The sequence below is a fragment of the Polypterus senegalus genome, chromosome 2, assembly GCF_016835505.1.
Source record: "Polypterus senegalus isolate Bchr_013 chromosome 2, ASM1683550v1, whole genome shotgun sequence".
NCBI classification, from domain to species: Eukaryota; Metazoa; Chordata; class Cladistia; order Polypteriformes; family Polypteridae; genus Polypterus; species Polypterus senegalus.
Genome location: NC_053155.1, coordinates 152,785,413 through 152,812,543, shown reverse-complemented (window position 1 = coordinate 152,812,543; position 27,131 = coordinate 152,785,413). Strand labels below are relative to the sequence as shown.

General features: G+C 35.7%; 1 protein-coding gene across 1 annotated transcript in view; it reads left to right on the top strand.

Moving 5' to 3' along the window:
- The window catches only part of tfg (trafficking from ER to golgi regulator), a 148,600-nt gene that overhangs the window by 103,957 nt on the left and 17,512 nt on the right, over positions 1-27,131 (top strand). Inside the window, exons 5-6 of the mRNA XM_039744851.1 lie at positions 700-867; positions 4,181-4,327. Coding sequence (XP_039600785.1) covers positions 700-867; positions 4,181-4,327 — 315 coding nt within the window. The remainder of the gene's footprint in view (positions 1-699; positions 868-4,180; positions 4,328-27,131) is intronic.

Sequence of the window (27,131 nt, the reverse complement as noted above, 5' to 3'; positions counted from 1 at the left end):
TTGGATGGACCTTCTCTTTAATGTTAACATGCTGATATGATATTTCAGTTTTTCTTTTTTAATAAATCTGCAACAATTTCAAAATTTTTTTTTTTGTCTGTCAATATGGGGTGCTGTGTGTACATTAATGAGGAAAAAAATAATTTAAATGATTTTAGCAAATGGCTGCAATATAACAAAGAGGAGGTCTGAATACTTTCTGTACCCACTGTACTTTCCCTGTAAAGTAAGAGGCTTTAAATATTCTGGAAAGCTAATTAATTAATTTTGTATAGAAACACACTTGCCTGAAGACCAAAACAATTTCCAATGTCTAGTATAAAAGGAATTATCTTAGTTGCTTTTTTTGGTTCTGAAGATAATGTGTGCGCCAACATACAGATCGATGGGGGTTCAGTGAGGAAAAAGCTTTCATTTTCAGACATTTTTAATGACTGTTTTGGTTTTCACTGTCTTATTGTGCTTCTTGGTTGTATTCTTTTTCTCCATCTTCCTCTCTCCAATGATGCCACTTTATTTATTTATTTATTATGGATAACATCTGTAATAATGAGAACTCATTTGTGTAGGCATGTTGCTACTAGGAATGCATAACTCATTTTAGCAGTGTTTGAATGTTGGATATTATTTCAGTATGCATTCCTATTTATTGCAAAAAATGCTAAAATATCAATCAGGTTCTTTTTTCATTTGTTCCAGAGACAGTAGATGGAAGGGAAGCAAAATCAGTGGCACCTGACTCCTCAGTCAAGCAACTAGGACCAGTTAGTGCTGCCAGCATGTCAGCTTTTGATCCACTAAAGAATCAAGATGAAATGAGCAAAAATGTCATCTCTTCCTTTGGGCTAAATGAGGATCAGGTCTCTGGTATGAAACTATTTCTGTTCTTACCTATTCTTTTAATTGTCAGTTAAATAATTATTATCAATAATTTGTATGAAATATTTCAGTGACACAACTGTGAATAAACACAGCTAACATTTGCATGATAAAAATATTTTACTGTTTCTAGATGTCTGCAAGACTTTTTCATCTTTATGGAACTTTCTCATTATTTTGTTTTATATTTTACCAGATTAAAACTTAGAAGATTTTTTCTTGAATAAAAAGTAACCAGTAAAATATATATTTTTTTGAGTATCATCTTTGTCTGTTGTGCCATGCTATTGAATCTGATTATGAAAATTTTACAGGACACCTTATTATTTGCAGTACAGACCATTGCATAAAGCAATAATCTATAACTGACGAGTATCAAGCTATGTTACGCATGGATGTTTTATCTCCTGCCCTGCGGTGGGCTGGCATGCTGCCTGAGGTTTTTTCCTGCCTTGCGCCTTTTGTTGGCTGGGATTGGCTCCAGCAGACCCCCGTGACCCTGTAGTTAGGATATAGTGGGTTGGATAATGGATGGATGGATGGATGTTTTATCTCCAACACATTAGTTTTGTTGTCTCACAGATTGATGCAGCTCAGCACACATAGTGGTACTTAATTTTATTATGATGATTCAAAGATTAATCGTTCCAAGATAATTAAAAATTGTTACTAATCACAATGCTGTACAAACAGGAAACTAGAAGTTACCAATTACTTTTACTAATTAAACAAAGTGTCATTAGTTATTCTCTTATTACCATCATACCTGAAAAAAAAAGGACTTGGCATGCATAATAGAAAAAAAAGGTCATACTTTCTTGTTTTTTCACTGTGGCTTGCCTGTAGCACATATTTGGTCATTTCTATCATGTGTGCAAATGACATGCCAATGTACAATATGCATGCAGGGGGAAAATTACACTGGCTTTAAAAAAAAAAAAAAGTAAGGCACTGCTTTGCTATATAGTGAAAGTAGTTTATTTTAGATTTATTATTTCATGTACAGGGTACTGTTACGTTCCTATTTGCCCGCAAGCATTGCTTGAAGTATAACCAAATTACTGGCAGCACTTGGTTTAGTCAGTATCTTGTTCCTCCTCCCAGTATTGTTATTACCTTGCTGGTTGGGGTGCATGTATATTAGTATATGTTATTGAGGGAAGCGGTGTTCTTGAATTTACGAGCGCCATAATAAACTAACATTCACTTTAAGGGCGGGGGATCCATTCAAGTACTGTAGGCAAGACTAACTAAGTACCCCTATGCCAACATTTTCGTTGTCCGTAGCCCAAATCTCACTTACTGTGTATAGGTTTTGCAAACTATACCAAGAATGGGCTTCAACTGCCCTGCGACCCTGCCCAGAATAAGTAGGTTAGAAAACGGGTAGTGAATGAAAAATATTTTAACATTGCTGACGTGTTGCAATAGCCTGAGGATCATTCACCCACAGAATGAGCTGACATTCCATCACACAAATGAACAAATTAAAGGCTGCCTTTAAAAAGAACACACCTGCCAAAGTTGTAAAATAATTCCAATTTGTGTAGCCACGGTGAGTCTATCAAAGGATATTGAGCTACCTAAAAGACCAATGTAAAGAGAGAAACATCATGGGCACTATGATGCTAAAATATACCTGCACTCTTCCCATTCAAACTTTTGAAACTTTTCAAGCTTTTGATCATGCTGCCATCCCTCCGCTACAGCACACTCGGGCTAAACTAGCATAGCACAGGAATCTCATCCGCCTCATGCTGGAAATGTGAATGCCTAACTGCTTTCTTGTGAGGAATGTGAGAAATTAAAACAAAAAAAAAAAAGTGATGGCTACAGTTTGGCACTACTTTTAAAAAAAAAAAACAAAAAAAAAACTAATAAAGTTATTATGGTGCAAGAAAGAAACTTCTGTGGTGGAATACTGTGGTGGTCAGATATTTTAATGATGCTTTTCCAGTAAACCATCTATTTCACAGAAAAGAAAAATAAACTTTTAACTTAAACTGTGTGTTTTATTTTTAAGTGTTTAGTGTGATTATAAATGCATGAGCCACTTTGCAAGTTTAAATAAACTTATTGAAAACCTTACGATTTTTAGGAAATTGTGTGTGTGTTTGTGTGTGTGTTCATTGCACAACCAAAACCAGAAGTGCTACTAAGTGTTTTATTTTTTATTACTATTTATTTTCAATTTATAATACAATTTTTTAAACCTGATAATTTGTTTTAAATTTCTACAAGTAGTTAATTTCTTAATACTTTTCTGAAAATTTTATAGAAATGTTTTTTTGGTGAAAATTCCATTTCATACAATTTAAGTATTTAATTTCAGATAAAAATAATAAATACTTAATTTGTTTTACAATCCAATTAATCAATTATTCGATTTTCAAAGTAATCATTAATAGAATTCTACTGATTTGTTATGTGAATCATTTGTATCACTGTTGTTTTCATCTGTTAGCTGTTCCTTTATTATAAATGGTGCAGTTGACTGTCAATTTGCTTGTGTTAAATAGAGGTACTTTCAGTGAAAGCGGTAAAAGGGTAAAGGACCAATTAGAAATAAAAGTTTACCAAAAAAGAATGAACGTTTCTAGGAAAAGAAAAATTTAAACACAGTTTGTGAGGAAATTGAAGCAACCCACATCTGAAAGGAACAGCATTTAACAAAATTACACTTGAAAGGAGAAACTCGCTTGCCATATACAGACAAGAGTGGGCATCTCCAGAATTGTTTTCGTTTAAGCCTTTTGTAATCCAGCAGAGAGCAATCATTAAGCTTGATAAATCCTTACTGATAGGGTGAACAGTTTTCGTTCCTTATTACCTGGATGAGTGACGTTTTACTAAGATTCCCCAACTATTTTCTCTTGATCATTCTATCCTATTACTCAATCTGTATTCTGGGCATTTCTGAACTTCGTAACCATCATTCACCATCATAGTTATAATGAGCTGGTGTCACAGTGGTGTGTGTTTTATTTGGAGATACAGTATGTGTTAGAACATAGGATTTTGTAATTAATGTGTGTTACTGGTTTTTTTTTTTCCCTAATCATTGTACTGATCTTGTTTTTTTTTTTCTGTCTTTGCTACTCAGTGTGTGTGTTGATGTTGATTGTTTTGTATTAAGGTATTTGTGATGGGGAACTAGTTTTCCCCATTTTATTTTTGTACTTCTGGCTTTCGTTGATCTGGTGGCTTATAATTGTGTCATGCAGGGACTGGTACAACATACCTTTGTGGCGAATTGCTAAAATATTTTGAATATTTATTATGATTCTCCCTTACAATCTAGGCCCTCCAAGCGCTCCAGTAGAAGACCGGTCTGGCACACCTGATAGCATTGCTTCTTCTTCTTCTGCAGCCCAGCAGCCTGGAATTCAGCCTCAGGCACCTCAGCAACCTTACACAGGTGTACAGCCTTCAGCAGCACCAATGGAAGGTCAGCCATTTTCTTTGCTCATAAGCTTTTTGCAAATTTTTCATCATACTATTGAATTAATAAACCGTGTTTAGGAATACAAGTATAGGTAACAAGTTTCTTCATTATTTAGAAAAGAATGATATCTTATGGTATGATCAATAGTCCACCATTTCTGTTTGTTTGGTTATTTATTTTTTAAATTTATTTGTACAGCTTTTTTTGCAATGTCCATTATTCATGTTTTTGTTAGCGACCAGGCAGGCTCCTCAAGGTTCTCAGATTTTGGGGTATTATTCTTCACAGGTTTGAAGTTTGTAAAGGCAGGTTAAAATGATTGGCACACTATATTTAAAAAAAAAAAACGAAACGAAAAAACAACTATGAGATAATTAAACAGCTCTTCTCAATAGCAACCACAATTTACATAGAGTGCAGTGTTTTAAGCATATGATTATGAATCACATATGCTTTTGTAACACCTGCTCCTTTTTACATATAACATCTTTTCTTGACTTCGACAGTGTGCTGAATTTATCAGTAAAGCAGATTTACTTCAAACACATAAGCTAGCTTACATTTTTTTATATCTGCTTGTGCAGAACATGACATTTGTACAAATTAGTAAATTACCTGCTTAAAATCTCAAATATAACAATCCATGCAGTTGATTCAGTGTCAAGTTATAAGAACAGTCTTGCAATGTGCTAACTCATGACAAGTCTAAAGCTGTATACAACCCGGTTATAGGCTTTATGAGTTCTAATTGATGTAAAAATAGAAAATAGTTTTCCTTAATTAAGTGCAACTTTCTTGACCGGGGGTCTGCTGGAGCCAATCCCAGCCAGCACAGGGTGCAAGGCAGGAACAAATCCTCAACAGGATGCCAGCCCACCGTAGGGTACACACACCCACACACCAAGCACACACATTGGGACAATTAAGGATCTCCAATTCACCTAACCTGCATGTCTTTGGACTGTGGGAGGAAACCAAAGCACCCGGAGGAAACCCACGCAGACACAGGGAGAACATGCAAACTCCACGAGGGAGGACCCGGGAAGCGAACCCGGGTCTCCTAACTGCGAGGCAGCAGCGCTAGTGAACATTATAAAAACAAAATCTAGAAATCATTTAGATGTTGAGCATTTTTTTAACTTTATGAGAATTAAACTCTTTTAAAATTCTGTACAGACTGTTAATGTTCAAAGTATATTTAAGGAGGACAGAAATTATCAGAAGAGGAACTGAATATTGATTAAAATTTTGAGTAGAAATAAACTTTTGTTTTATCATTCACTGGAGAGAGTGCCGATTCTTTTCAGGGTTCAATTGCACACCTATGCAGGAGTATGTGCTACGTACAGTCTAACAATAGAAATCTATCGGTAAAGATTAGTTTAGTTTTAACTCCGATATTTTCTAAAGATTTTTTAAAACTGTGATCTGGTGGTGCAGTTTCCAGTGTTCACCCATGGGCTTAGACTAGGGGTGGTAAGAGGACTGATGTTATTTACTTCCAGGAAGACTGACTGTATTTTCTTAATTAACACTGGAATCCCTTCGCACCTATTGCACATGTACTTTGTCTCCAAAACAGCCGCAATCCAAAATCTCATGCCAAATTTGTCAGGCTTGGTTGAGATGTATTCCAAGAAAGGACAACAGAACTTGGTTGGAAACAGTTGCTTAACACTAATATGTTGCCCTGATTTGCAACTCAAAATACAGTTATGTTTTCAGATGTCCAAGATCACAGCAAATCTGTTGTTTTTTGCATGTTCTGTACCGGTGTCTTTGTTGTCAAAGCGCAAATACTGTATGATACTCTAATAGCGGTCACGGGGCATTGTTTCTTTAATTGCCGGTACAACAAATAGTTCTTACAAGGCATTAACCACAGCACCAACTGTGGTCATCGCTGCTCTTGTGAAAAGAATGAAGATAAATGTCTTCAACTCAGAGAGGGAGAGTCAAGCTTGTTGTTCCACATGAACATCAGTGAGAGAATAAAACTGAATTAAAAAAAAAAAAGCTAACTTTTACAAATGGCAAAAATTGGCAACGGATGTTACAGACTCAAATCAGATATATGTTTTTATTATGTAATTGTCATAATAGTGGCTTACTAGTCAAAACGGGGAGATCCCAGACTCAGACCTGCAACCTTTTGCTTATGGCAGCAGTTGTTACTTCTGCACCAGCCAAGCAGACGTGTCGGCTTTCTCTCGATTGATATTTGGTCTTGGGGTTTTACTCATTGACAGCATTATGTAAATTGAATGATTTCCTTTTCTTTGGTTATTTTCTTTAATAAAAGCACATTTGTTTGTTATACCTTCTGTGAAAGTGTTTGTCCGATATTTGGACTTCAGTCTTCACACATTCTACACTTCACATCAGCATTTTGTCATTATTACAGTGTCGGCTGTCTCCAAATGCCGTGACTCCTTCATCTTAATCTTATTTTATTACCTGCAGAGGTTTCAGTTATAGTTGTCTTACAGTTACAGGAAGAAAAGACAAATGATCTCAACACAAAAATAAAGTTGATCAAGCAATATGAGAGAGGAAAGAAAGTGAATGCGATCGCATGTCACCTTAAGTTATCCCATAGTAACAAGTGCTCAGCGAACACGCTGTACAGCTGCGTTCTGGCTTTGAATCCAGTTAACCTCCAAAGATTCATTTTGTTGTGACTCATAATTTGCCGGCTCGTGCGAACCGACATGAAGGGATAATGCAACCACTCTGAATTCCTTTATCTGATATGCTGGAATGTTGAAACAGCAAACATATGAGTGTTCAAACTCTCCCAGCACTGTTCCTCCTCCCACAGTTAATGCAATGAACACTGGGAGAGGCTCACACTGACGACGTGACATAACAGTCGTGAAACTGTTAAAGGTTTGGCACACATGCGGGCAACAGTAAAAATGAAACAAAATAATAAAATAAAATAATTTAAAAAAAAGTGATGGAAAACCTACACAATATGTTAAGAATGATGATTAAAAATGATATAAAACAATATGACTTGGAACTCATTATACAGTATTATACGTATGGTCAGGTTTGAATATATATATAACAGTCCATCTTGCATCCAGATCGACTTATGACCGGTCAGTCAGAAATGAATGGTCATAAGTCGCCGACTACTTTTAAGTGAACGTAGCAAAAAGCAATTCCATTAAAATTTAGACAGAGAAGTATGTTCCATTTGCAGAAGTAATTCATTACTGATTAAGAAAGTGACTAGAATGAAAACCAGCAGCAACCATAGTGCTCCAGGGTCTCAGTTTGACACACTGGATTTACAGTATCCAAGTAAAACTGCCCTCTTGACAGAAAAGCATGAGTTCATCTGTGTTTTTGTTTCATTGGTAAAATACTAAACAATTCTCTTTCCCGATATTGCAGTTTCCTTGCCTTGCTGTTGTCAGTCAAATGTGGGCCAGGTTAGTCTCTGCTGTTAATCAGTCCTAACCTACTTCAAGTATGATTGTTTAAAAAAAAAAAAAAAAGAAAAAAGTTGACAAAGGCAGATGGTGGATTTAAAGAGGACTTTAGACAATGAGGTTGCCCATTCTTTTGAAACCTGGTTGACAAGTCACTTGATCTGCCAGTGACCCAGTTGAAGAAAAAAAGATGGTAAACAAATGAAATTTTACATGATCTTGTAAGCTGCCTGTAATGAAGGGCATCAGCCAAATGTACTTTAATATGTTTATATTTTAGCAATAAATAATTCTTGTGTTTTGCTTTGCAGATATTCTTTTAAAAATTTTCCTCTCCCATTTTTTTAACTGGAATATTTTTACTGCCATTTGGAAGGGACATGACAATGTTGAGTCTGCCAGTTCCTTATGTGATCATTTTACTTTTGCAGATGTGTGCCAGGTGTTTTTCCATCTTTGACTCAGAGGTCATTGCTAGTTGTTATTCGTCCATTTTGTTTAATATTGGGTCAGTGTCTGCACAGCTTGTATAATGTAATTGACATCACCAAGAAAATTGTGCTTTCCTGCCAAAACTGGTTTCAAGACACTAGTCAAAACATTATAATGTTCCCAAGCAAATTTAACCTTGGTTGTCTTATTTCTTTTTATATGTTAACCATTTTCAGATATAAAATGTGGTAATTACTTAAACTAAAACCTTTTTGCTGTTTGATGCAATTTTATAGTATAATGCCACATATGATAGTTAGAAAATGAATGGAAAGATTTTCTATGAGTAAAGAGTCCTATAACTAATTTGCTATTCGGATTTAAATGCTTATCCTGTTTGCTATTGTTTTTTTAATAAGAACTTGCTAATTTTGTAAACAGAGTATGGGTGGGGGTAGGAGTGGATCTTATGGTCTAAAATATCTACATCTTGGTATAACTAAACATCAGTTTTGGTAGATAATAGTATGATGTATTTGTATGTATTTGTCAGGCTGAAACTTATTTTTTTAACAAATAACAAATATACTGCTGATTAACATAACACAGACATGCCCCATATCCATCAAAACACTTGTTAATGCTCTACTACAAACATAAATTCACCTGTAGACCTTCATGTCTCTTGAACTAATACAAGTACATTTTCATTCTATTTCTCACTCATATGCTTACACTGCCACTGGCAAACAAACACAGCACAAGGCTTGGTTTCTTGCTGTTCACATTGTAGGCCATACACAAAGGCGCTAATCTCCTATTGCAAAATCATATTTCCCATTTTTATTGTCATTCATGTCTTATTTGTAAGTTTTTCATTCATTTTTAACATACAAGTTAAACAGTTTTCTCAGCATCTATACTGAAAGAAGAATTTCATGTGGTGAACTGGTTCAACAGGTTTCTCAACCAACACTGTATGGGGGAGGGGTTTGGGGAATCGGATTCTTTAATCCTGTAAATATACTGAGTTTTGAGGAGGTGGGCAATAGCTTTGCTTTCCATTCATACATTTTTATTCTCTTTTATGTATTGTCCTATTAAAATTTATTTTAATCTGTGTCTTTACATAATGTACATAATAAGAGAGGTGAGCCTATGTACTACTGCCTTGCAACAAATGAGATTTTTTTTTTTTTGAGAGAAATCCACTATAACCACATATTCATTCTGGAAGTAAGTAGTTTAATAGAATGTATTTAAAATGGGACCTTACAAACATGCATCAGATATGTTTTACGTGTGTCATTATGCACTGCACAAATTGCAATTCAGTGAAATTTAAAGCATCTCCACTGGATTAAAAATTATATGACAAAATAAAACTTTGCTTACATTAATAGTATAGGGCTCTATCATTATAAGAGCGTCTGTAAGACATTTAAAATATTCTTGGGTTACATTACTATGTTAATACCATATTAAAATGTAATATTTGAGTTGGATCTATCCAGATGGTGATATAATCCTTTTAATCTTATGACCCTGGATCCAATCGAAACAAGTAGGTTATGGGAATGGGTGGATAGCTAAAAAGAGTATCCTTGTACCATAACTGTCTGTCTCACTACACTACGTCCTAATATTTATATCCTAATGTTAACAAATTTTTCATTTTTTTGTAATTCTTAACTATGAAGTGAGTGATTATCTAAAGCAAAAGAGTTTACAAAGCCTCCTCTAAAACTTTGTGCTGTGTGTATAGAACTGTGTTACGTCTTAGGTTAAAATTAATGTAAATCAGACTGGTCTTTTGCTTTACTTATTTTTATTATCAGGTCTTCACATTTGTTTTAAGAATGCTTAGTAGTAAATCACCAGACGATATTTGTAGGAAGAATATGATCATCTTCATGAGTATCTTTCCTTTGGCTTAAACTGTGAAAGCAATTTGGCTGTACTTAAGTGCTGGAAAGCAACTCAGGAAAATTTTTAAAGGACACAGGTTTTCTGGGATTAATACTGTATGTTTAACTAAAATGTAACCTTTTAATTTTTCAGTGGGTCAGTACAGATCAACCTTTTTATTTCAGTAATTAATTCATTCACTAGTTCATTCATAATCTTTACCTGTTTTGTCCAATTAAGGAACAGTGAAAGAATGTTTAAAATTGTCTTCAAGAGTATGCAATTTACAATGCATATTATCTAGTTATTTACATGTCAGATCTATAGTTTTATGTACAAAATCATAGTTGTGTGCATTATTTGAAACAAATACTATTTTTTATAACCATAAAAAATATATACGATATAACGACCATTAATCTGTATGTGGCTTGCGTACTTCACTGATTCATAGGTAAATGGCTAAAATGGTATTATGTTTTTTTTTTGGAATCCAAGCTGAGTGATGCCTCAAAATTGTTTATAGCCCAAAGAGACTTATTAAATAACAAATTACACCATTTTACATGCATGGAGAAATGTGAACTATGTACTGCAAATTAATTAACAAATGAAACTGAAATTTATCAATAGAAAGTCTATGTAAAATGTGAAAAACCTGGGCCATGACAGACTTGAAAGTGTAAAAACATAATGAATGACATCACAAAGTCATAGAGTATGCTTGATAGGTAGACAGTCTTGTTCAGTACAGTTTTAAAATGCACTCATTTTACATTTGACTATTTTTTTGGGGTTTTTTTTCCTCAAGCTTCAATGAAAAAGTATTTGAGATTTTTCTTTATTGGGGTTTACCCAGCTTGGAAATAAAACAATATATTTACACTAGTGAAAACTGAACTGCACCACCATGAAGCTATTTCTACCAAATTAGGCATAAATAATGGTGCCGATATATAGAATACCTAATTGCAGTCTAAAGGCTCTGGTGTAGATTTTTTAAAGTTTAATTGCACAAAACCAATTAAACATTATTTATATTTTATTACAAAAGGAAAAAACTAATGTGTGTGTGTATATATATATATATATATATATATATATATATATATATATATATATATATATATATATATATATATATATATATATATAAATAGAAACAGTGTCCAATAGTACCATAAGAACACTACTGCTGTACATCTACTTAGCTACTCAAAGTTTGAAGACATGCCTTCAATTAAATCCTTGATATGTTATATATTTGTCCCATGTCAAGGTAATTTGTAAGAATTGTCAGACCTCACTCAATGACATCTCTCAGCCCTGTATCTTCACTTATATATAGAGGTGCACAATCTAATGCAATCCATTTTACAATAAATAACAGTTACTAATGTTTCAGGTTTTATTTCATTCATGGCCATAAGTTGAGCTGTACATCCAAGGATTGTAGTGGTGCTTTAGATTCTACTGCCTAACACTGGGAGTTTTTCAGAGCAGCATCACCATTTTATTTCTATAAAAATGTACAATTCTGTTTTGGGACAAAAAAAATTCTATAATTCTAATCTGTCTATAAATCAGTCATTAGTCACTCCTAAACTATCCATCCATCTGTCCATTCAAGCATATATATATTCAGACCGCTTCACTTTCTGCACACTTTACTGAGTTTAGACTTAATTTCAAATGGATACATTTGACATTTTTATCTCATCCCATAATGACAAAGTGAAATCATGTTTTCGGAAAGGTCTGCAAATTTTTTTTAAACTGAAATCTCTCATATACAGTATAGCTGAAATTTCTCATTCAATTTTTAAAAGTCTCTTTGGTAGCATTTATGGCTTTGAGTATTCTTGGTTAAGTCTATACAAGCTTTACACAAATTCTTACTGGCAGATCCTCTCAAGCTCCAGTAGATTCAGTGGAAAGTATCTGTAAACTGCCATCTTCAGCTCTTTCCACAGAGATTCTATGGAGTTTAAGCCTGTGCTTCAGTTGGGCCTCTAAAGGTCTGTCAGAGAATTATCCTGATGCCACTCCAGCATTGTCTTGGCTCTATACTTTGGGTCATTGTTGTGTTGAAAGGTGAATGATAACCCCAGTTATGCATCCGATTGTTTGTGTCATTCTGCCCCAACCTTAACTAGGATGCATTTTAGTGAACTATATTAATAGATGAGAACTTTGATTGTAAAGATGTTAGTAATGAGTTTGCTGTAAAAGTTAGATGCAAAACTGTGTGACTGAATACATCCATCATTGACTTTTTTTTTATTCAAATTTTCAAAAGTCTTGCTTTAATTTAACTTGATGTGGTTCAAAACTAAATTATGTTAAATGCTTATCTCCACCCAAACCCCACTCCCAATATCACCGACCACTGAAAGTAAAAGTAAGTTTTAAGAGGTGGTTACAATATGGTGGAAGGTAGTTTTAAAAATGTAGCTTAAGTAGAGATTTGTGCCTAAGGTGCCAGACTTTTCAATCCACTGCTGACCCTTGGGTTTTCATTCTGACAGGTCGTTGTTAGTGATAAATGTGTTGTGTTTTCCCAAAAGGAGTTGGGTTTACATTAAACAATGAAATAGACAATTCTCCTGCTTTGTGTTATGTTATGGTATTACTTAAATAAAATTTTTTAGGAATTGTATTTTAATATTAGGAAATATTCAGATAAATGTGAGACATTCTCTCTTAATACTCAGTGGTTCAGACAATGATGTAATTCTTATAGCAAAGGCCAGATGTTGGTTTGTGGTTATTTCTGATGCCATATGCGCCATTTTAGCTTTATTATTATTATTTTTTTTACTGGAAAGTATAAGCAATTGGTTTAGTTTCAGCCAAATTCCACATTTGAAAATATGTTAGGCAATGTGATATTACAGTGTTTAGCTTTGTTTATTTTTAAATTAGAAAAGCTTGCATCATTTTAATAGCTCTGCTATTCGCAGTGATCAATTTACAAAATAGTGTGAAATTTCAGAAAGTATATCTAAAAATAGCTATACTTTTAATTTATAATGAATAATTTGTACATCTGCCATAAATTGTATGAACTGCTAATATCTACTTTTGGGAGCATTTACAGTGTTGTTTACAGTGTTGACATATCACTGCAAGATTTGGCAGCTACTTTCAGGGCAGTGTTTTAAAAATTAAAATATGAACAAGTCATTATTCTTCCATGATATGTACTTCAAAGACTCTTTATTTCCACATAAATGTTAAGTAGAAAAAATAAGCATGATTGGTGACTGCAGGGTACACCAGATGTAACCAGAGGATGCTGAGAAATGGAAAGGAGTTAGGAAAGCTAATCAAACTTCTAAAGAGCAATACATATCACCACAGGATACCTACAAGAAGGACATTATGATAAAAAATAAATGTTGAGTCCACAGATTATAGTTAAATGTTGAAACCGATGGAACCCCACAAATACTATGTTTACTATTGGGCAACTATTGGGCATTTGTTCACTTTCTGGCCAAAACAAGATGGCAGAACTGCTCACATAAAACTTAACAGTGTCAGCAGATACTAGTTCTGCCCCCCTTAATAGAAGGCACTTATTGTGTTGTGATAGATGATGTCTGGTAATTGAGTTGTGTTTGGTTGACAAATACAAATTTCAAAATACTCTTTTTTACTAATTATTTTCACCCACAAAAATCTGGGACATTGGGGGTACATTAGAATTAACTTGTTCAAAGCCAGAGTTAAAATTAGAACGTTAAACTGTTTGCATCTCTAGACCTGAGGAATTTATTCTTACACTTTATATTAATGGTACTTGAATGTGGTAACAATTTCTTGTGTGTTTTTTTTTCAGAATTATAATATTTCAATGTCTACACAAAAATAACATTGCCTTAATGCTTTTGATGTGTTGCATTCCTTTGAATGCCTGACCATCTTGTTCTTTTGTACATCATTTGGAGTATTTTTATGAAAGTAAGGCAGGCTTAGAGCAAAAATAATCCCTCTTTCCTCATCAGCATACCAAATACTCTTGTCACTCAGGAAGACAATACTGAAAACCAACAGAAAGTCGGTGATATCAGCAATCACTACTTTAAACTAGAGCGTGGTACCAGACAAGGATGCCCCTTGTCACCACCGCTTTTTGCAGTCGCCATTGAGCCACTGGCAGTATGCTTATGAGATAGAGGGGATTATCAGAGAAGGACTGGAACAGAAGGTTTCTCTGTATGCAGATGATATGGTATTGTATACGAGGTGTGGCAGAAAAGTAATGAGACTGGCAACACTGCAAGCGATCTGGCAACGCTGCGCTGTTGTCCTTGATAGAGCACGTGTATCAGTACCCTCCCATAGCTCAGTGCGAGTTTCAACTCCTTCCGTTAACTACGTGATTTTTGTGACTGCTATTAGCGAACTTGTGTTTTTGGTTGTGTGTCACGCAAAATGGAACAGCAGAATTTGGAGCAACGTTGTGCCATTAAACAGCAAGTGTGACGTTTGAAAAGTTAAAACAGGCCTATGGGGAACATTCTTTATCCCGAGCTCAAGTTTTTCGCTGGCACAAATCATTTTTGGAAGGCAGAAAACACGTTGAAGATGAACACCGTTCAGGGAGGACTTCAAAAACCAATGAAAACATCGAACGTGTGAACACTCTTGTGAGATCAGACCGTCGTTTAACATTAAGAATGTTGAGTGAACAATTAAATTTGAACAGATTTACCGTTCATCAAATTTTGACTGAACATTTGCACATGCGAAAGGTCTGTGCCAAAATGGTGCAGAAAAACTGCCCTCTCCATAACAGAATTTTTGACCTCAGAAGGCATTCCTGTGGTTCCTCGGCCCCCTTATTCACCTGACCTCAGTCCGTGTGACTTTTTCCTTTTTCCTAAACTGAAAAATGTCCTCAAAGGACGTCATTTCGGGACTTTAGAAAACATCCAAAAGAGTGTAACGGACATGCTGAAGACCATACCGGTTGAAGACTTCCAGTGCTGTTACAAACAGTGGGAACAACGTCTCCATCGGTGTGTAGCTGCCCAAGGGAACTACTTTGAAGGGGATAACATTGATGTTTGAAAAAAATAAAAACTTTGGTAAATAAAAAAATCATTCTCATTACTTTTCTGCCACACCTCGTATATCAGATCCACAAAATACTGTGCCTGCTGTCCTAACAGCACTAACAAAATTTCAAAAGATTTCTGGTCTCAGAATCAATTTGAATAAAAGTGTGCTCTTCCCAGTGAATTCTCAAGCATACAATATTAGATTGGGCACCTTACCCTTTATCATCGGAGATCAGTTTCAATACCTAGGGGTAAACATCACAAGTAAATATAAAGTTCTTTATCAACAAAATTTGTCCGTCTGTATGGAAAAAATATTAAGCAAGACTTGCATAGATGGTCACCCCTTCATCTCACTTTAGCTGGAAGAATTAACATTGTTAAGATGAATATCCTTCCTAAGCTTCTTTTCTATTTCAAAACATTCTAGTATACATTAATAGGTAATTTTTTAAGAAATTTGATTCAACCATAACCTCATTTATTTGGAATTTAAAACATCCACATATCCAAAAGATGACCCAACAAAGACCTAAGGCAGAAGGTGGAATGGCTCTACCTAACTTTCAGTTTTGTTACTGGGCAGCAAACATACAAACTATAAAGACATGGACACAAATAGATGAACATACACAGGCTTGGTCCACAATGGAAATAAAATCCTGCAGTACTTCTTTATATTCCTTGCTGTGCACACCAATAAATACAAGTTATTGCCAATATACTAACAACCCAATTGTGCTTCATACACTCAGAGTATGGAACCAATGTTGGAAGAATTTTAAGATAGAGAAGCTTTTATCTTTGGCACCTCTGCACGAGAACCACCTTTTTCCACCGTTGCAAACATATGCAGTTTTTAAAGCCTGGAAAACATTCGGGATTAAATCACTTAGAAATCTGTACATAGACAAAGTCTTTGCATCCTATGATCAATTACTCTCCAAATGTAACTTTCCAGCAACACATTTCATTCACTACCTTTAAATTAGAAACTTTATTAAACAGAACCTGCCCAATTTCCCTCACCTCCCACCTACCTCTATGCTGGAAAAAAATATTGTTCTGTCTGGAGGACTCAGGCAGCATTTCCGTAATATATAAAACTATTTTACAGTCCCTCCCTTTCAAAGATTCAAGAGAACAGTAGGAAAATGATCTTTTATTCAACATTTCAGAAAAGGAGTGGAAAGTAGCAATGCACAGAATTCACTCGATCTCCATACACGCAAAGCAAAGAATTATTCAACTCAAAATTATATATGGAGCGCATCTCTCTCGTTTAAAATTGTCCAAAATATTTCCAGGGCAAGATCCAACCTGCGAACGCTGTAATCAAGTTCCAGCCTCATTAGGCCACATGTTTTGGGCCTGCACCAAATTAGACAGCCTTGGTGTCACAATCCCTCCTAATCCACTAACAGCTGTGTTTGGGATACTCCCAAATGAGTTTAGAAGGACTATCAAACTGTAATTGCCTTTACTACACTATTGGCACGTAGACTTATCTTGCTCAATTGGAAGAATCCTAACTCTCCTGTTCTAAGTCAGTGGGTAACTGATGTTATATACTATTTGAAACTACAAAAAATCTAATTCGCACTTAGAGGATCTGTACAAACCTTTTTCAGTACCTGGCAGGATCTAATCAATAACATTTCAGAATAAACATTTAAATTGAGGAAGCAGGTTCTCTCCCCTCTTTTACTCCATTTATCTTTATTCATTTATTAATTTATCTATTCACTTTACTAGTTTTACACTGCTGGCCTAGTTATATTTCTCAGGGGTGGGGGTTGACTTGTTTAGAACGTCTTTATTTATTTATTTATTTACTAGGGGTCTCCTGCTTGCTTTGCTTGCCCACCCCTGGGTTTGGTTTACCAGATATACAATTTAAAGAGAATGTTTTTTTCATGGGAATTGTTGCATATGTATTATTTTCACTTTTATTATAAAACTGTACTTGTCCTTTATTTCCGGCCCCGAGCGTAGTTAAATCTCTTTCTTGCAGGATGTATAACACTGCTCGTGTTGTGATTGGGGGGTGGGAATGAGCTGAATGCATGCTAAGGAGTAGCACTTGGATTATCTGTTGGCTTCCTACTGCTGGCAAGCTGCATGTTCTGCTTGTTGCTTGTCATTATTTTAAGAACTGGGAGCACATGAAGCGGGTCTGCCAAAAGCATTCCAACAACTTCTAGGTTAGAGGTCCGTGAACTTGTATTAAATGTTGTCTCACTGCTTTATCTCGCATGATATTAAACTGTCTCTCGCGGAACGTCAAATTGTCTTCCGAGAAGATCACATCTCGTCTCCTTAGTCTCCCTTCCAAGATTTTTTTTTTTTTTACTAGAGAGATTTATTTATTTATTTATTTTTGCAAAATGTGAGTTATGCATATAGAATGTTATTTGATTTTAATATAATCAATAAAATTAGAAGAGAAAAAAAAAGCAATCGCAAACCAAAGACAGTTCAGCCACTTATTGAACACTTTGCTCTGATAAAACTGCTGGTGGAAAAAGCAAGACTACACCATAAACAAGAATCCCTAAAAATACAAAGGAGTCAATCCTGCCCTCAATTTCACACAAAACACAGTTTATATATGAAGTAGCATTGGAATGCAAATTGTGATTACACATGGCTCATGTATAGCAAGATAATTTAATAATAGGCATGTGTAGATGGCTGAGATGCCCACATTCAACTGGGTCTTTTCAAAACAGGTGTCTAGCTAGGAATGTGTTTAATGCACTTGGTACTTTAAAGGAAAGGTATGAATGATACTATAGTGATGCAGTATCTACAAGTAAATCACCAGTAAGACATGGGATCCAGATCTTTGTATCTGCTTGAAATAAAAGTGAAAACTGAAAACTTTCACACATTGGTTAAATATCTACTGGAGATACAAAATTGATTTTGAAAACCCATTGTTACTTTGGCAAGTAAATCAGAAACAAAATAACTATGAGGAGTTCATTTTTGTTAATAGGTAAATAATAAAGTTTTACTTTAACATTATTGGGTCAGATTTTCTAAAGAGGTCAAAATCTCTCTCTTTTCCAAGTTAAACTTTAGCCTAATTGACATGCTTGATGAAGCATTCTGGAAATAGTTGTCAGACAGATTGACACAAACAGGCTGCACAATTAGGTTATATTTTACTTGTTCTAGCAGTGCTACATTTTTTAATGTTTAAATTAGAGATGCTCCAATCAATTAATCGCCTATCTAAATCAGCTGATTTTCAATAAAAAAAAGACTTGATTGGTTAACTGTAAATTGGCAGATCACAAAAACTTGTATTTTCAACCCCTGCTTTCTTAAGCTGTACAGTAATTATTTTCAGTGCTCCTTTACACAAGGTATTAGGTAGTTGAGTTTTGTTTTTTTTTTGAGCCAACTTCCTACAGTGTAAACAAAAAGCAGCAAGTTGAGGCAATTGGAATATTAGCATTTATGTTAAAGTGGAGTAATAAACTGAGAAAAAGGAATCAGAGTTGTCTTGTGCAATTAGACAAACAGCAAGAAAAGATACTTTAATGAATGCAGAACATTTTATTTTATCCTTCAAATTAAAATGGATGCCGTTTGAGTTTGGACTGTGAGCTTGTGCAGCAGCTTACATTTTTAATTGGAAAAATGAAAGGATAAAGATGCATTTGAAATTGCTGCTTAGTAAACATTAGGCTTTTTTTTAAAAGAATTATACTGTGTTATTTGTTGCTGTGTGTTTTGGTAAGAAACAAGTACTACATATTTAAAATGGTAATCCATATTTATAATTTCACCTCAAGAATTACGAATGTCTAGGTGATATGCTGAAGAAAAAAAAGTATTGTATAAATATAGCAAATATATATTTTAAGAGCAAATGGTTGTAGTGCATTTATTATTTTAAATGATTAAAACCTATAAGTACATGTACTGTATAATTATTTAAACACGTTTTAATTGCCAATATCAATTAATTGATTATCGGAGAATATATAATTTTTTTTTGTTAGAGAAATGGTGAAAGCTACTTTTTTAATTAAACTATTTCAGAGGAGTACATAAAAAATGAATATGACAGTTTGTAGTTATAAAAAGCTTATTTATTTTGCCATATGTATTATGGGTACCAATTTTTGTATATATGCTATTAGTTAAAAAGAATGTATAAATAACCTGATTGGAGCCTCCCTCGATTAAATATTATTATTATTTCAGTATGTAAATTCCATAAAAGTAATTCAGACCAATTGTGAATATGATCCTCTTGACAGTAGTATAATATACAATACTTTTAACAGTACAATAAAAAGTGAGCATGGCATGCACAGTATTTCATTAGCAACTGTCCACAGATTGATCCATCAGTGGTCAGGCATGAAACAGTCCTGATCAGGGTTTGCAGGTGACCACAGGGCATGCTACCTTTGCACTCTTCAAAGCTGCTGATTCACACTAACTTCAGCATAGGGCAACACACACACCCATTACACTCCAAAATCAAAACAGAAGCTCTTGAAATAATGGGAATACTGTGTCACCAATTCTTGACTGCTGCATGAATAAGCCCACACAATGGCGATGTCTTAAAGTTATATTAGAACATTTTACAAGTCAAGTTTCGTGCTAAATAAAGAATAAATAGAGCAGAAGAAAGAAAATCAACATCTTAGAAAGAATTAAAGACTTAAACCATTTAAGCTTGTACAGGTTACAATAATAAAGCCAGACTTTCTCCAAACTCAGTGAAAAGTCTTGTTGTCATAGAAATCAAAGTACCTTGCAGGGTTTGTAGAATTGAAAGAACCCCGGAATACTGAAATTCAGGCTGCATTAGTGATGGAAATTAAGGCAAGCTGCATTTGAGATGCTATGATTTGCAAGACATTTTTACAAACCAAACTATATGTTATAAGGTGTTTCTTTCTGCTAATATACAGTGGTGCTTGAAAATTTGTGAACCCTTTAGAATTTTCTGTTTTTCTGCATAAATATGACCTAAAACATCATCAGCTTTTCACTCAAGTCCTAAAAGTAGATAAAGAGAAACCAGTTAAACAAATGAGACAAAAATATTATACTTGGTCATTTATTTATTAAGGAAAATGATCGAATATTACATATTTGTGAGTCGCAAAAGTATGTGAACCTTTGCTTTCAGTATCTGGTGTGACACCCCTTTGCAGCAATAACTGCAACTAAACGTTTCCGGTAACTTTTGATCATTCCTGCAACACCAGCTTGGAGGAATTTTAGCCCATTCCTCCTTACAGAACAGCTTCAACTCTGGCATATTAGTGGGTTTCCTCACATTAACAGCTCACTTCAGGTCCTTCCACAATATTTCGATTGGATTAAGGCCAGGACTTTGACTTGGCCATTCCAAAACATTAACTTTATTCTTCTTTAACCATTCTTTGGTAGAATGACTTGTGTGCTTAGGGTCATTGTCTTGCTACATGACCCACCTTCTCTTGAGATTCAGTTCATGGACAGATGTCCTGAAATTTTCCTTTGGAATTCTCTGATATAATTCAGAATTCATTGTTCCATCAATGAAGGCAAGCCGTCCTGGCCCAGATGCAGCAAAACAGGCCCAAACCATGATACTACCACCACCATGTTTCACAGATGGGATAAGGTTCTTATGCTGGAATGCAGTGTTTTCCTTTCTCCAAATATAACGCTTCTCATTTAAACCTAAAAGTTATATTTTGGTCTCATCCCTCTACCCTGGGGTCCTTTGTGACCTCAACGACTATTACACGCCTTGCTCTTAGAGTGATCATTGTTGGTCGACCACTCCTGGGGAGGGTAACAATGGTCTTGAATTTCCTCCATTTGTACACAACCTGTCTGACTGTGGATTGGTGGAGTCCAAACTATTTAGAGATGGTTTTGTAACCTTTTCCAGCCTGATGAGCATCAACAACTCTTTTTCTGAGGCCCTCTGAAATCTCCTTTGTTTGTGCCATGACACACTTCCACAAACGTGTTGTGAAGAGCAGACTTTGATAGATCCCTGTTCTTTAAAGAACACAGGGTGCCCACTCACACCTGATTGTCATCCCATTGATTGAAAAAACCTGACTCTAATTTCACCTTCAAACTAACTGCTAATCCTAGAGGTTCACATACTTTTGCCACTCACAAATATGTAATACTAGGCTGACCCGCCTTTTAAGGCGACCGACTTTTAAGTTGACCACTTCTTAAAGCAATTCAATATGTAGATCAATTTGATATTTTATACAAACTCATTAATTTGGTTATATTGCATTTGAGCGGTATTACTTTAATACTCATAGTTTCTGTTATTTTTGTAATGAAATTTAAACTTTTTTTCTATATTGAGGTCGCCCTTTTGAACCCCCCTGATATTTACTACGTGGTGAGGCATTTGTACTCCATCAACATTAATTATTTCCAGAGACATAATTTTGTCTATTTTTCCAGCGCATCACGCACAAAAGCAAGGGAACGATGGGAGCACCAGAACTCTGCTCACATCATGTCGCTTCGTACCGCAAGCTGCAAGTAGTAAGTCTGTGATAAGTGGAATACTGCAACACTTTCCACTCACGGGACGGAAGGACAATTCCGACCTCTTTTATATAGTAAGAAAGAAGAAGAAGAAGATATCGCACAGTCTGGAGTAGAAAATCATCTTTTACCTGGAAAAACGAAACTACAAATCCCATCGTGCATTGCAAAATGGACGGGGTGTGTGTGAAACTCCGCGTCTGCGTAGCACTCACGGGACGGAAGGACAATCCCGACCGTTTTTATATAGAAGGACTAGCAAAATACCCGCGATTCGCAGTGGCGAAGTACTGCCTTAAAATTTTTATTAATAAGAAAATTAAACCTTTTTAAACTGAGGGAGAATATACCAATAATTATTTGTTAAGGATCTCTCTGTATACCACATTGTGAGTTCGGCCCTCCGGTTGTAATATGACCAAGCTGTGCGCTGAGCTTATTCTTGAGCATGCAACGTACAGTTGGCCATGTGAACAGTAATCTTGTTTCAAATCTCACAGCTTGGATTGCTGCTGTCATAATTGGTTTGAGTTTCATGGTTTGTTTCAATTACGACAGTATTTGTAGGACTTGTGTTGAAGAGACATTCGGCATCTGTCAAGCGTTGTAAGTATACAACCTGTTTCATCGATAACTTCACATACAGCTTTTGAGAGTTTAAACATTCATAAACATCAAAGTGTCCACTACTGAAATCGTCACCTGTCAATCTAAGATGTTTAAGAGGCATTGGCGGTTGTCGAAAGGTATAAAATATTTGACCATTTCGGTACACTTGAAAGCGACAACCGAACAATTCAGCGGCAGCCATCAACTCACATGCAGATGCATAGGTGAAGGGCTTAAGCATTTCACTCTTATAGTGCTCCTGTACCGTCATCAGTCCACACCTTGAACCTGTCCCAATCATTCAATACATAAGACAAAATGTTCCTCCGGATATCAAGAGTGAGCCTGATATGGCCGTGCAATATGTAACAAAGAGAATGGAAAAGGCAGGTTCCATCTCTGGGCATGGAAACCACTCAGTAAGTGACAGTTCTTTGATCGATGGTGATCACCTTGATAGACATGTTAATGGGGGTACGGTTGGAATGATAAAGGAAATGGGTGCCTGAACAATGTAAAGTAAGTCTAAAATATCTAAACAATAACTGTATCGTAATAAATGAACAATAAAACAGCGGAGAAGCCATGGATTAAATAAAAAGGCTGTAGTTATCAGCAGGGAGATGTGAATCCCGTGACGAAGCAAGGAAGGGAATGTAGAGATTGGAGCGATGGACGGCCTTATATAGGCAGGCAGCCATCAACGTGGGGACCCAACGCCACCTCACACGGTGACCGAGCTGCAGGCTATGGACGTGTGTGTGTGTGTATTTATATATATATATATATATATATATATATATATATATATATATATATATATATATACTGAGTTCAATTTCCATAGCCACCCCCAGGCCTGATTACTGCCACACCTGTTTCAATCAAGAAATCACTTAAATAGGAGCTGCCTGACACAGAGAAGTAGACCAAAAGCACCTCAAAAGCTAGACATCATGCCAAGATCCAAAGAAATTCAGGAACAAATGAGAACAGAAGTAATTGAGATCTATCAGTCTGGTAAAGGTTATAAAGCCATTTCTAAAGCTTTGGGACTCCAGCGAACCACAGTGAGAGCCATTATCCACAAATGGCAAAAACATGGAACAGTGGTGAACCTTCCCAGGAGTGGCGGCCGACCAAAATTACCCCAAGAGCGCAGAGCGACTCATCCGAGAGGTCACAAAGACCCCAGGACAACGTCTAAAGAACTGCAGGCCTCACTTGCCTCAATTAAGGTCAGTGTTCACGACTCCACCATAAGAAAGAGACTGGGCAAAACGGCCTGCATGGCAGATTTCCAAGACGCAAATCACTGTTAAGCAAAAAGAACATTAGGGCTCGTATCAATTTTGCTAAGAAACCTCTCAATGATTGCCAAGACTTTTGGGAAAATACCTTGTGGACTGAAGAGACAAAAGTTGAACTTTTTGGAAGGCAAATGTCCCGTTACATCTGGCGTAAAAGGATCACAGCATTTCAGAAAAAGAACATCATACCAACAGTAAAATATGGTGGTGGTAGTGTGATGGTCTGGGGTTGTTTTGCTGCTTCAGGACCTGGAAGGCTTGTTGTGATAGATGGAACCATGAATTATACTGTCTACCAAAAAATCCTGAAGGAGAAGGTCCGGCTATCTGTTCGTCAACTCAAGCTGAAGCGATCTTGGGTGCTGCAACAGGACAATGACCCAAAACACACCAGCAAATCCACCTCTGAATGGCTGAAGAAAAACAAAATGAAGACTTTGGAGTGGCCTAGTCAAAGTCCTGACCTGAATCCAATTGAGATGCTATGGTATGACCTTAAAAAGGTGGTTCATGCTAGAAAACCCTTAAATAAAGCTGAATTACAACAATTCTGCAAAGATGAGTGGGCCAAAATTCCTCCAGAGCGCTGTAAAAGACTCATTGCAAGTTATCGCAAACGCTTGATTGCAGTTATTGCTGCTAAGGGTGGCCCAACCAGTTATTAGGTTAAGGGGGCAATTACTTTTTCACACAGGGCCATGTAGGTTTGGATTTTTTTCTCCCTAAATAATAAAAACCATCATTTAAAAACTACATTTTGTGTTTACTTGTGTTATATTTGACTAATGGTTAAATGTGTTTGATGATCAGAAACATTTTGTGTGACAAACATGCAAAAGAATAAGAAATCAGGAAGGGGGCAAATAGTTTTTCACACCACTGTGTGTGTGTGTGTATATATATATATATATATATATATATATATATATATATATATATATATACGTAAGTAGGATAGGATTCAGTTAGTGTTGGGAACCCGCGTACCAAATTTCTTGAAGTTGGGCCCATAAGTAACAAAGACCGTTGAAAAGTTCAATATGGCAGCCGACAGTGGCATCATACCACCGAAATAAGTACCAAATTTCAGCCTTCTACCTACACGGGAAGTTGGAGAATTATTGACGCTGGAAAGTTCAATATGGCGGCTGACAGTGGCGTCATACCACCGAAATAAGTACGTACATTCATTTCGGTTAGCGCTGGGAAGACGCCTACCAAATTCTGTGAAGATGGGGCCATGAATAAGAAAGTTCAACATGGCGGACGTTGTTGACCGTTATGACCGTTACGCGTAGAATTTCGAAATGAAACATGCTTAACTTTTGTAAGTCAGCTGTTAGAAATGAGCCTGCCAAGTTTCAGCATTCTACCTACACGTTGGAGAATTAGTGACATTGGAAAGTTCAATATGGCGGCCGACAGTGGCGTCATACCACCGAAATAAGTACGTACATTGGTTTTGGTTAGCGCAGGGAAGCCACCTACCAAATTTCGTGAAGATGGGGTTAGCCTTCTACCTACACGGGAAGTTGGAAAATTAGTGATGTTGGAAAGTTCAATATGGCGGCCGACAGTGGCGTCATACCAGCGAAATAAGTATGTACATCGGTTTCGGTTAGCGCAGGGAAGCCGCCTACCAAATTTCGTGACGATGGGGCCATCAATAAGAAAGTTCAACATGGCAGACGTTGTCGACCATTATCGACCGTTATGACCGTTACGTGTAGAATTTCGAAATGAAACCTGCTTAACTTTGTAAGTAAGCTGTAAGGAATAAGCCTGCCAAATTTCAGCCTTCTACCTACACAGGAAGTTGGAGAATTAGTAATGAGTGAGGGAGGGCTTTTCCTTTTATTAGTATAGATTTGACCAAGTATAATATTTTTGTATCATTTGTTTAACTGGTTTCTCTTTATCTACTTTTAGGACTTGAGTGAAAATCTGATGATGTTTTAGGTCATATTTATGCTGAAAAACAGAAAATTCTAAAGGGTTCACAAACTTTGAAGCACAACTATACACTCTTGACAAAATCCAGTATCACTTACTGGATTAAGTAATTTACAAATGTGGTTTTTTTTTAGGCTATTTTTTCCTTATTGCTTGGGAGAACATTACACCATGTATTTTTTCTTCTTTAAAAATGGGACTTGATTAAATGCTGTACATGTCCCTCACAGAGAAACAGTTGCTGTGTGGCAAAAACTAATGAAAAATAAATTTTTCAGGAAAACACGCAGTTTGAAAAAATAAAATATATATGCATTGCATCTGTAGCTAGGATTTCAGAATATTGTTGCACTCCACAATATTTGCCACAATCAATGCTGATGTAAAGCTATCTGTAATAGCTTCCCTCCATTAAAAATATAATAATTTTATCAATTATCAATTTCTTTTTCCTTCTAAAGCCACCACTAATTTATGCAGTTGTGATCTGAATCAGCATCTTCCAGAATAAGGAAGGCACAGTATTTGTTTCCCCTATTTCAGTTGGCTTTCAATTCACTTAATTCCTACGCAGGATATAAACGTCATCTTCCCCTAAGATACATATGTTTCCGTTTTTTGTTTCAAGGCACTCATGGACTGAAAATTGATGTACAGCCAGAAAAACAAACATTCATTTCACAATCTTTTCAAAGTCTGCCAATTGGAGGACCCCACCATGTAGTGAAATGTGGAAAGAAATTGGAACAAATTCTCAGTAAATTTGAAATTTCAATAGATAGATAAATGGAAAGAATGAAAACTACTCTTTCTGGAACTGTATCTTTTTTTCAGTTGTGACCTTTAGTCCTCACCCATGTTATAAAATATCATGTAATAAATGCATAGCCTTTTGGGACAGTATTAGTTCATCCTGCTAATTAGGCATTTTTTAACTAAAACCTTCATAATTCCCAAGTCACTGCATGCACATTAATTTGCATGTTTAATGCAAGGGACTAACAACTCAGACTCGCAATCCCTGTTTGTACACAGGTTGGTACATATATTGAGGTGTGAGACAGCCTGTCGTAGATCATCATGTTGAGGTGTCTTGCTAGACATTCTCCCATTACTAAAGCATTTTCATCTGTGGTAGGCAATCATATATGCACCTCAAGGCTCGCTGGCAGATTTAGAATAAAATGTAAAAATATTTTATTTTCACACATTTTCCTACCTTAAAGTGTTTGTGACATCACAGGTTAGGTATGATTGTTATATTATCCAAATGTAATTAATCCCAAATGGTTGTTTTCTAATTTATTCATAATGGTGAATTTGAAGCAAAAAGTAGATTCCTCTGTGTTCCTCAGCAGACAATGTAGTATTTTAGCTCTCTAAAATGTATATCCCCTCTACATTCATTTTAGAGATGCTATACATTTTTTTCCTTCATTTTGTCATATGACATTTGAGGAGTAATTTTGATAAATGAGTTCTGATGAAAAGAAAATCCCAAATAACTTTTGGGAATGTTTTAATGGCTGGGTTTCCC